Here is a 12361-nt window from a genome sequence, read left to right on the forward strand (position 1 = left end):
CATGTATGGATGTTTTAATTTGTTTTTAAAGATTTTGGTTGGCTCACAAAAAATCCGGTCTGAAATTAGCTTTTTTGAAGTCAGCTAGTTAGCCCATGTCATCTCTTCTATGCCTCATAGTTACTTGTTAGATCTGTTCCCTAGGGCTTTGCCCTGTCCAGCATCTCTGATGACAGGATTCCACCCTTCCCCTGGAGAGACAATTCCACAGTCTAATAGAGCTCACCATTAGTGAAATTTCACTGATGATAGGCCTTAATTTTTCTCTGCTTAATTTTATCCTGTTACTAGAGCGTAGTGATTGATTTATTCTGGGGAAATTCAGTAAATGGTTCCTGCTTCACAGGATGGACCTCACAATAAATAGCAAATTGTCATGACCTATCTGTGGGTGTCCTGAGATTACACAGGAACTCAATTTATCTCGACATTAATTCCCTGGAAGCTATTTCTGTCAGTACCAACTCAGTGGAGGAATCAGCAAAGAATTTAACTGCCAGACCGCCTGCCTCCTGCCCCAGCACCAGCCTTGCAGCAAGGCAATGTTTAGTCGCTCCCTGAGCACAATGCCCAAAGGCAGTAGCTCCTGTGGGGTCTGGTGCTGTGACTGTGCCTGAAGGAAGGGCATTTAGGGCTTGGTTCCCTGTCACTTGCCTTGGTTCCACATCAAAGGAGCTTTGCTGATGAGTTACTCCTGATTTTTATGGGTGTAAAATAAGTGAAGAATCTGACCTTCTAAATCCCAGCCTGTCAATCCCAGTTTTCCTCTGCCTGTTACAGAGTTTATGTAACTCTCACAGATCTAGTGAGGCATTTTATACCTCTTTATACATGCAGATGATCTGAACTCTGTGTTCATATGTCAAGAGTAGGTCTGGGCACATGCTCAAACAAATTTGAGGTGCCTCCACTCACCAAATTGCCACTCATGAGCTGAGCTGCAGCACGTGCCCCTGAATACCTGCTGTGTATGTAAGGTGCCAACAAGTAAAACTTGTAGGTTGTACTTCATTTCACCACTTAAGAGGAGAAATGTTTTGTTGTGGCTCAGCTGATGAGCAGTAACTTTTCCTGCTGTGGAAACTTGACTGTGTCTGATAATGTAGGTGTATTGTACTTGGTATGAGGATGAGCTAAGATATTTATCCTTAAAGTTCTTATTTCTGGAATTTTAGAAGGTGGCAGGTGCTGTGTGATTGCAAGTGGTTTGTTCTGTTGGAAGCAGGAGCAGTGCTAGGAACCAAGATGGGTGATTATTCTAATCTAATATGTGAAATTTCAGCTAGATATCTGGAAATGGTTGATGATATAACCCCTCCTCTTCAAACTCTGCTTTGATTTTTCTCAGGTATAATTGATTTCCTTGTGAGCCAGCATCCTATTGCGAAGGTACTGAGAGACCACCTGGTCTTCAAGATTGCACCCATGCTCAATCCTGATGGAGTATACCTAGGAAATTACAGGTATGGTATAGAGAATGAATTTGGTGTTGCTGTATCTACCTTATACACTGCACTGTTTTGTCACTGAATCTTATATGGCTTGTTTCAACTGATTCTTCTTAAACTGAAGGTTCTCATGTGGCTGTGTGCTTCCTGAAGTTCCTGTTGAGGAAGAGAGCTCAAAGGCAAATTTGCTTGCTTTAGGAGGTAGAGAGCAACTCTCCAAGACAACAGGATATCTGCTCTGCAAACCTCCTCTAGCTGTGGGCGTTCAAGTCAGCTTAGAGTTAAACCTTAGCTGTGTTTTATAAATGCATTCATTATGCTGCTCATCAGCCTCTATGTGTCAGTCAATCACAGTTCCCTTCAGCTACCCAGATCATCCATTAAAGTCGCAGATTTCAGTCTATTATTGTACTGTAATAGATAGGGATACATGGAATGGAGTAATCATTCCACCCTATGCTAATTTTGCTTCATTTTAGTATTTGAATTACTACTTTACCACCTCCTCTGTTGAGAACGCATTCAGATAATCTTTTGTTTTCCCTAAAATTGGTTGCTGTTAATGCATTTATTTACAAAATAAATGTGCTGCTGGAGGTGATAATGAAAAGCAGTTGATTAGTTGATGATTTGTTTGTGGGGGCAATTACATGTACCACATAGTTCTCTGGAGAAGCCCCTGAGAAACGTAATACACTGTATGTGGTTTTGCTTACAGCGCAAGACTAAATAACACAATAAACTCTGTAGCCGGGCTACCTTGAGCTTTGATCTAATTAGGTATTGCATTGCTAAGCAGAATAAGACTAGGTTATTGTGTGGATGAGGAGACCAATGAAGATAGGAGACAGGAAGAAGATGGAAGTCACAGAAAACAGTGCTGCTGGCTGTTCTTTGTTTTGATATGTGCTCTTTACCCCCCTGAAATGAAGTAGTTTTCATTTTTTCTCATAAATTCACTTGCCCTGTACATTTTTCTCCTGCACTTTTTTTTTTTATGTATTACGTTTTTTTTATTTATACTTTTTGAAAGGCATGCAGATTTACAGTCATATGCATGGCTCATAACTTCAAAAGCCTTTTGGGAACCCAGGTATTATGAAACGGCATTAGAATTCATTTGGAATTGCTGAGCCTGATTGTATATTATTGTTTTAGCTTTTCATGATATGAAGAGTTTTCAACCCTCCTGAACTAAAGAGATTTTTAATGAGGTAGTTGGAAAAGCATTTGATTTTCTTGCAATTCTTCACTTTATTTACAAATGCCCTAATGTTACTAATAACTTAAAAATGAGGGTAGTAAGCAAAATACTACCTATTATCTTGAGAAGAATATTAAAAAGCCTAGTAATGCGCCAGCATTGTAGTTAACTAGTGCTGAGTGAATAATTTACAGCAAACACTTTATTTCCAGCTCATACAAAATCCACAAGCACATCACAATGTGTTTGCTTGAATTTACTGGATGAATTTTAAAAAAACCTCTAAGGATCAATTGCTAGTATTTGAAAATTTAACTCTGAGGCTTCTCTGTGATTGGCGAGATAACTCCGTTTCATCTCTTTTGGTCTTTGTTCAAATTAGCACATAAATAGGACTTTCAGAAGTCTTCCACGTACTGTGGTATAACACAGATCTATTGGCTGGGGACAATCCCCATGCTTTTGCAAACAAGGTCTGTGGTGCCACATGCAGCAAGAGCAGTTTCAGGCATTTGAACTTCTACTTCCTGTTATCTCCTTCTTTCTCAAAGCAGCAGCTGGTGACTATTTCTTTGGTTCATTGAAGGTTCACATTCAGAGCTATGCAAGCTAAGATAATGAAATGGGTAATTAAACCTCATGCTTGAGTTTGTAAATTGATCTCCTGCCAGTGTGAGAGGGACTTTTTTTTTACCCCACCAGTACACAGCTTTGTACAATTGACAAAGTATACTGTCGGATGCACTTCACTGTCCTCTGAAATCCCAGGCGCAGTGGGCAGCATTAGAAGCCTGAGTATGTCAGCAGTTCTCATAGAAGGGATGGGATATACCAGTTCTCCTGTGACCAAAACAGAAACTAACCACTCATTTACCCAGGGTGATGTAGTATCGGTTGGCCGTTGGGATTTTCTTCAGTGTCACTTTTGGGGATGCAAAGCTTTCACAGAGGGTGTGCGTCCTGTGCTTTTCTTATCCTTGTTCCTTTGTTCTGAGTGCTCAGGAGCTGCGGTTTAGGAGTTTGAGCCAAATCTGCAACAATAATGCCAAGAATTGCCTATTATCTATAAAATGTTGCTCATTCTCAAGGGAATAGACCAAATGGGTTGTGACTCTAAAGGGACTTCCATGTGGTGAAATGCTCATAACCAGCAACAAGTGAGTTTAATATCACAGCCATAAAGCACAAGTGCTCGCGGCACAGACACATCTGTGAGGAAAGTTGTTTATATGTTGCATGTACATTCTGGCAGCTCTAAAATAAATGGCCATGGAAATCAGTGCTCAGCATATCAGAATGCATGGAAACAAGGTGCTAAACTTTACTGGTTTATTCAAGTATATGCAAGAATTTAAGTGTATCTGTGGACCCATACAGTTAAGAATGAAAAAGACAAGGGGCCTTAAGGGACTTAAAGGAGTGGTTAAGCATCCCTTCTAATTTAGAATGTTTGTAAGGTCCATACACAATTTTTAAAAGTATTTTTTAAAAATAAATGGACCAAATTCAGAATTGGATTGTAATCTTAGAGCATTAATCTTTTAATAGAAAATGAACTAGTACGGTCTTCTCTCTTTATAGCAATTTCTTACGTACATAAACCAAGACAGTTGGTGAAATTACCTCTGCTAGATTTTGTTTCCAGTGACATTTCTGAGTGGCTGTTTAAAAATCAGAACATTAACATTGCTTTCACCTGTTTCATTCTGAAAAGAGCTGAGAAATGACAAATCACAGGCAAACCATAGTACAATAGATCAGAGTTGGCTGGGTACAAGTGTCGGAAGGGTTAGATGCAGAGAAGTGGTACTCTGGGTGTACAAATTTACCTGCAAGCTGAAGTACTGACTGGCTAACTGGGATTGCTTCTGTTTGCAATGCTCACTCTTTGTTGGTTTGCTAGCATCAGACCCTTCTGTGCATATGTCTGTTACACTGCACTCTTTCTTCAGTGATAAAAACGCACCTCCATAGTCCTTTTCTTGCCACATGGGTACACCCAGCTCTTTCTAGCATACAGGATAATGATAGGTACTTTTTCACTGTGATCAGCAATGTAAGGTCTCTCCTAAAACAGGATGACAGGCTTTTATCCCTTGCTCAAAGTCTTTAAAGCCTGGTTTTCCCGTGCATCTAAGTCTAACTGGCTTTGCAGTTACCGTGTGTAGAAAATGCTATGCCACATGGGCTTGTTAATTAAATTGCCCAGGAAGATACCATTTGTTTACCTAGCTAAAATAGTTCATCTTCAGCATAATTTGGTCTCTGTTGTGGTAACCTGTCCTCAGCTCTCACTAGAATTGAAAGACCCCTTTTGCTGGGGATGGTGCATGACTTGATCTTTAGCTTTGTGATAGAACGTGGCAGAAAATACAAGTATTTGTGAGTTTCTCTATACACTAATCTCATCCTTTCTGATGGATTAAACTGTGAAACAGCTTTAGGAAGTACAGGAAAACTAGTGCTGGGAAGCTCTCTCTGCTTGCAGTCCAGCATTATCATCTTCTGAACCTACCACCATCCCCAGGGACGCAGGGTTAGCCTAAGAAGAAAAAAAGTGTTCTTGATTTAAAAGTCGTGCGTCCCCAGGCTTGGCCTGAACTTTCCTTTATCGAGAGCTTGCTCTTAAGCTGGCATTCTGCAGCTGAATGCTGGAATGTGTCCCCGCAGGCAAGATGACTGTACCACACCGTCTTAGATTAGTTCCAATTTGTCAGCCTCACCTTCAGGAGATGAAACCCTATACTGGCACCGAAAGGGATGTGTTTCTTAGACTGGGCAGCTCTTCACTGAGATATCCCAGAAATGCCATGACAAGACAGTGCAAGTATCCAGGCTGTTCTCTAAAGGCTTTGCTGCATGATCCAGTAAAGCTTCCCATTCCGTAGCGTTTCTGTGTTGCCTTCAGCTGGTTAACTGTGACAGTATCAGCCTTCAGTAAATTAAAGCCATGAATTAGCTGAAATGTTCTGAACTGTCATTGCTACAATATCCTTCTAGCTTGATTGTAGGGATTGCAAGGATTTGTGTGAATGGGAAAAGAGGGCACACGCTGATTCTAATCTTTTCTTGTTTCACTGTCAAGTACAATGTTTTTGTAGTCAACACAATTTCTACTGCTTGCTTCTGTGAAGGGTTAACAAAGCAATTTGTTGGATGGAAAGGAAGCTGGTCTTACCCAGACTGGCAAGCCAAATTCACCATGTACAGTGTCAGAGTCAGTATTGCAATGAAAGCTGTGCTGGAGTGAAATGTTTTTGACAAACCAAACATTTGCTTGCTCCAGAAACATAATTTTGTAAGGACTGAAAAGGTTTGTGGAAGTGAGTTGAATTTGACAAATTGTTTTGGGTCGAAAAAAGGAGCCAAAAAGGCTCAAGAAACATTTAAAATAGAATCATAGAATAGTTACGGTTGGAAAGAACCTTAGGATCATCCAGTTCCACTCCCCCTGCCATGGGCAGGGACACCTCACACTAAACCGTGTCACCCAAGGTTCTGTCCATCCTGACCTTGGACACCACCAGGGATGGAGCATTCACAACTTCCCTGGGCAACCAATTCCAGTGCCTCACCACCCTCACAGTAAAGAATTTCTTCCTTATATCCAATCTAAACTTCCCCTGCTTAAGTTTGAATCCATTACCCCTTGTCCTGTCTCTACAGTCCCTAATGAAAAGTCCCTCCCCAGCATCCCTATAGGCCCCCTTCAGATACTGGAAGGCTGCTATGAGGTCTCCATGCAGCCTTCTCTTCTCCAGGCTGAACAGCCCCAACTTTCTCAGCCTGTCTTCATTCGGGAGGTGCTCCATATCAGCTTTTTCTAAAGGACAATCTTCTCTTGTTTGTGAATGGCATGTTTTATTTTAAAAAATTGCCCTTTTTAAAGATCCCTTTTGAAAAGTCTGAAATACAAACAGAAGACTAGGCTTTGGACCAGGCAAAATATGTACCTATACCTGCATATACAAGCGTATACGTATGGTCACAGTGACTGGATATGTTACATGGCTCTTATTATCCCTTGTTCATTTGTAAGACATGGCTACTTCTGTGCATAATGTCACTTGCACAATAGCTCTTTATGATGTTAACCTATCTTTCTGGTGGGGAAGGCTTGCTGTTTTTCTTAGCTTCGTTTAATGCATGTGAAATTCATGTATTGCCTTGAATTGAAAAACAGAGTATCCGTCTCAGATGACAAGATGAAGCTCTCAGTGGAGTTTATTTTTCCTAATTAGGTGTTTGTCATTGTGTATTCTATATAACAACATATAAGTAAACAATCATGGACCTTTTGAATAAATTTATTGGCTTTATTTATGTTACTGGGCATAAAAAATCTATAATTACCAGGTACAGCCGCAATCTAACTGGTATTTAATGACAATTACTTTTTGTTACCATAGAAATGAGTCCAAGGTAGTTACCTATAATTTCTCATTCCCAAACCTCACACATGCTGTATTGCAGTATTACCATAGTAATTGCCTATTAGTCATCATAAAATAAGCAGTTACCCAGAAGATATCAGGATAGTGTGAAATTTCTCATCTCCTTCAAAACTTGCGGCACATGCCGCTTCTCGTCTTCCTTTAGTAGGATTTCTGCCTGAATGACAAGAATGTCCATTGTACATTAACCCAAGGGAAAAAGGGATGTGATTGAGACAGAATTGTACTCTAAAAATACACCAAGTCAAGAAAAATATGTTCCATCCCCTAGATGTAAAACTATTTCTTATTATTGCAAAATAGGGATTTTTCAATCCCACAAAATGGATGTTTGTTCCTTGCCATGAATTTCTGTTTATTAGTTGTGACCAAAGCAGAGGCTATGCATCTTAGGGGGTGTGTGAGAACAGCCGTGCTGTGTCAGTCCTCACCAGCCCAGTATCCACTAATGCAGCAGTAGACAGCGCCACTCTCATAAGAGCAGGAGATGCTCTTAAAATCCTTTTCCCCAAGTACTTTCCCAGCTTCCAGAGACTTTTGTTTCGGGCATTTTTTTGAACTATTGAGATTTCTGCCTGCTCAGTAATGTGCAGTGGGTTTGTCTTCCCAGTACTTGTCCAGTTTGCTGTCAGATGGTGAGCATTAGCTCTGTCTCCTCTGGCCTGAGGCTGCTTAATCCCGCATCTCCCACTTCAGCCTGCTGTGAGCTTCGTGGACTTCTCCTCAGTGGCCCCTCTTGCACCTTGTTTGTTGTCTTAATTTAGATTTCATGTTACTGAGGCCAGTGAATCTCTGTCTGTGCCTGCTTAGATCACATTTAGGATCAGCTGGGGGTTGGTGACTCATGTGGAGGCAATTGATGTTCCCTGTCCTAGCTGCGACTAGAGGGGAGGCAGGCCATACGTGCCAAGTGTGTTACTGACCCCCTGATAGAGTGGTGGCGGTGGAGCTCTTCTCCCTTTCCAGTTTCAAAATCAGAAATCCAGTGTAGCTTTCCAATGCTCTAGTGCCTTTTGACAGCCTCTTAGATTAGAAACAGAGCTGTGGCCAGGACCAACCACCCTGATAATGTGGAAAAACAAACAGAAAGAGACCTGCCATGGTGAGTGAATGGCCATTTCCTTGTATCGCCTTCTCCCATGTAGCTGGGGGAGAGGGTAAGGCACAGCAGAAACTTCCTCCTACCCCAGCTTGGCATTGAGGACAGGTCAGGAGTGTTCTGTGCTGCCTTGCTCCCATGTTCTGAGTGTGTTTGTGACTGTTTTGTACCTCCCAGCTCATGCGGTGTGCCAGGTTAGAGACTTGGAAAGCAGGTCCAGGGTGGATCTGCAGCTGTGATACAGGTCAGTGCTGGGCAGCAGCAATGCAAAAGACCAGGGAGGTGAGTGATCAGCAGGGGTTTGCTCTGGCTCTCATATCCATCTGGCTCGTAGCATTGCCATTCCTTTCCTGCTTGGAGGTTTTCTTTCCTTTGTGGCCTTTATTGCCCAGAGAGTGCTGTGATTGTAAGACAGTTACAGTGCTTGCTGTTTTGCTCACCATTACTTAAAAAGAAATCCTCCTTGTGAAAAAGTTGTCATCCTTTATCTTAAAACAAATACTGGGTTTGCAAAAGGGTTCCTATCTACTGCCATTGAAAATGCTCTTTATATTGATGCTGTAACTGCTCATTTAAACCATATTGCAGCTCCTGAGTATTTTTCAGTTGCTATTGATGTGACAAATTCTCTAGCACAGAGGACTACACCAATCAATAGACTCAGTATATGTGCTTTAACAACAAAGCCACTTGCCTTGGGGTTCCAGCTGAATCTGAACCTTTTAGTAGCATTAAATAAAGCTATATTTATTTTGCTTTTGGTGTAAGGAAAAAAAAATCCTAAGTCAACCTAATTTAATACAACTTATTGGAAGGATTTGAAGGCGGCATTATGGGGCCATTTTCACATGTGATGAATATGTAACTAGTGTCAGAGCTGCAATTTCGTTGTTGTAAGTGAACCCTTCTCTTTTAGTAAGATTGATCTGGGACTACAGAGTAGCCTTTTATTTTTAGACAAGCAGAGAAAGAAGTCATAACGAGAAATTCTGAAATCATAGATTTTTATATCTGCCATTATTCCCTTGAGAATAAGACATGATATCCTTAAAGAGACAGGGCTATTTATTTTCCATTTAAATAACACCATTTGTGATTATTACCTTTGAGCTATTATGCAGAGAATAAGCACCCAACTCATGAATCCCAGCCAAATGAATCAAAGTTTTGTACCTAAGTGCCATTTATGTCTGAGTTGGTAAAGGAGCCTATTCTTGACCTTCATTGACTTCATTTTATTGCATGTTTTTGTCTTCTAGAATGTATTTGTAATTAACAGCATTCTTAATGTCAGTTTGGTTGATATCATAGAATCCCAGACTGGTTTGGGTTGGAAGGCACCTTAAAGCTCATCCAGTTCCAACCCCTGCCATGGGCAGGGACACCTTCCACTAGAGCAGGTTGCTCCAAGCCCCATCCAACCTGGCCTTGAGCACTGCCAGGGATGGGGCAGCCACAGCTTCTTTGGGCACCCTGTGCCAGCGCCTCAGCACCCCCACAGGGAAGAACTTCTTTCTAATGTCTAATCTAAATCTCCTGTCAGTTTAAATCCATTCCCCTTGTCCTGTCCCTACAGGCCCTCGTAAAAAGCCCTTCTCCAGAGTTCTTGTCAGTCCCTTTAGGCACTGGAAGCTGCTCTGAGGTCTCCCTGGAGCCTTCCCTTTTCCAGGCTGAACAAGACCAACTCAGCCTGTCTCCATAGCAAAGGTGCTCCAGCCCTCTGAATATGAATTCCTTTCCTCCCCTCTGAATAGCTGATCTCAGGTCTGAATAATCCCATCTGGGTTTCTTAGCTTTACTTTCAGTTAAGTAACTAAACATATTCAGCTTTCTTCTCTTTTTTTTTCTTTCTTTTTTAAATCTGGCTTGTATCTCTGGCGTTTTGAGTTTTTCTTCATAGTAGCAAAGGAACAAAGTGTCCAGTGGGGTTTTCTTTTTCTTTGTGCGCTTTATTTGGGGTTTTGGTCTTTGGATTTGTTGGTTTGGTTTGTTGAAAATGACTTGGTAAACTTCAGCCAATTTGCTGTAGATCTTTGTTTTGTTTTACCCATTTGCAATTTAGGAATAATAATGTCTTATGTATCTAAAAGTAGCTGTAGCTTTTTTTACACACATTTATTAGTGTGTGTAAAAAAAAACTATGTTGCATTCATTGGTTTTGAGCCACTATGTAGGTACCAAGCCATATTAGAAAAATGCTATCTTTAAATACACCCATGCAATCAAAGCAGTGCTTTATTGTTAGTTTTGCAAGTGGGAGAAGGGAGAAACGCTCCGAGTTGGTCTCTGTCTAATGAGATAATTAGCTGAGCTCTACTTCAACAGCAGTTGCCAGGCCACACTCTCTGGCATTTAAGGACTGATACAGAAGACAGGAAGGGCAGCTCAGAAAAGGCTATTTGCCAGACCCAGGAAGTTATGGCTGTGACACAGCCCAAGAAATATGCCATGTCTTCACTGCTGGTACAGTTTGTTGAGCTGTTTCCAGTAATAGGCAACTGGCCTTTGTTACTGGTGGTCTTCAGGCAGCTGCCTGCTTACATGGCACATATTGTTAGCTTCTGACGTGGGTTGCACCTGGTTGCAAACGCATCAAAGTAATCCTCGCACCCTAGCAGTCGCCATAAGGATGCTGTGCCAAAGTGACTTGAAAGAGGGGAGGTGTCAGCTCAGCATCAATGGGCAAGAGAGGTGTCCATGTTGCACTTATCCCAGGAGGAGATGGTCTGTGGTATGGAAAGTGTCTGTGCAGCTGTCAGCAATGGGGACAATCCAGATTCCAATTCCCAAGGCTTTGTCTTCTCTCTTCACCCAAATGAAGTTGGTAATACTGTTGCTCTGCTGAAGGTCTACTTCAGGGAAGTGCTCAGACGCATCTGTTTCAATGAAGGCTGTGACTCAGGAGTGTGCGTTCACTCTGTATAGACTTTCTTCCTATCCTGCCCTTGCCCTTTGTTTAGTTTTCCCTCCTCAACACAATTAGTGGCCCAAACAAAAAGTGTGGTTCCTTGCAGAAATCAAAAGCAGATGAAGCTTAGTATGAACTGTCTTTATCTGTGTTATATTTGCCTTGCCAGCAACACCACTGGGCTGTCGACCCATCTGGGAGAAAACCTCAGAACCTGAAGTATTGACAAGGTTGAGCTCAGCTCCAGCCTTGTTTGTATCCCCCCATACTGGGATGTAAGAACTGCATCCAGCAGTGCACACACCCTAGCAGTTGAGGATGTAGACAGGGAGTCAAGCTGTCTTTGTACTGTCAGTTATTGAGTGGGGCTGTTCCCTACCTAGACTATGCAATTCTTCCCCATCTTTGGGACTTACTTTGGAAGAGATTTCTCTGTCCTGGCTCCTGCTTGATATAGAGTTACTGTAGGACTTGATAGTACTCTCCTGACTTCCTGGAGAAGAGAAATCTCTTGGGTGACATTATTGCAGCTGTTCAATACTTAAAGGGGGCTTATGAGAAAGGTGGGGACAGACTGTTTAATATGGTCTGCAGTGTTAGGACAAGGGATAATGGTTTTAAACTAAAAGAAAGTAGATACACTAGATATAAGGAAGACATTTTTTACAATGAGGATTATGAAACACTGGCACAGTTTGCCCAGAGAGGTTGTGGAAGACCCAGCTCTGGAAACATTCAGTGTCAGATTGGACACGGCTTTAGTTGAGCATGTCCCTGCTCATTGCAGGGGAGTTGGACTAAATGACCTTTTAAATGTCCCTTCCAACCCAAACCGTTCCATGCTTCTATTGCTCTCAAAGACCCTTCTATCTGCTAGTCCAGGGGGCAGAGCCATGCTACTTCTGTATTTTTGCTTTACAGGTTTACAGTGAGGTGTTTTGCCAGCAGGGTTTGTCTTTGCAACAATTAAGTGAAGGATGGAAGCTACAGTCAAGAGCACAAATATTTTCCTTAACTGTAGAATGACCAATTAGAGCTCAACAAGAGCACCTCTTGTCCCTTCTAGGTGAACAACCTAAAGGAGAGCAAGGAAAGCTGTTTGCATGCTGTGAGCATAGGAAGCCTCAGCACATGATTAGTGTGTATCCCAGTTTTGTGCAGTTTCAACCCAAAGAGCATCTCAGAATCTTCTCCAATGTAACTAACGTTCCTTTCCCCACTCCCACTCCACCATTTCAGCAACATCTG

The 12361-nt window shown here is 41.8% G+C and overlaps 1 protein-coding gene across 2 annotated transcripts in view; it reads left to right on the plus strand.

Moving 5' to 3' along the window:
• Window positions 1-12361, plus strand: part of BEND5 (BEN domain containing 5) — a 952584-nt gene that overhangs the window by 756594 nt on the left and 183629 nt on the right. For both annotated transcript variants that reach the window (XM_057401794.1, XM_057401795.1), the window contains exon 8: window positions 1349-1463. In XM_057401794.1, the coding sequence (XP_057257777.1) occupies window positions 1349-1463 (115 nt within the window). The remainder of the gene's footprint in view (window positions 1-1348; window positions 1464-12361) is intronic.

Source organism: Pezoporus wallicus, unplaced genomic scaffold (genome assembly GCF_028554395.1).
Source record: "Pezoporus wallicus isolate ANWC-B61680 ecotype Strahan unplaced genomic scaffold, APGP_CSIRO_Pwel_v1 contig_1035, whole genome shotgun sequence".
Lineage (NCBI taxonomy): Eukaryota > Metazoa > Chordata > Aves > Psittaciformes > Psittacidae > Pezoporus > Pezoporus wallicus.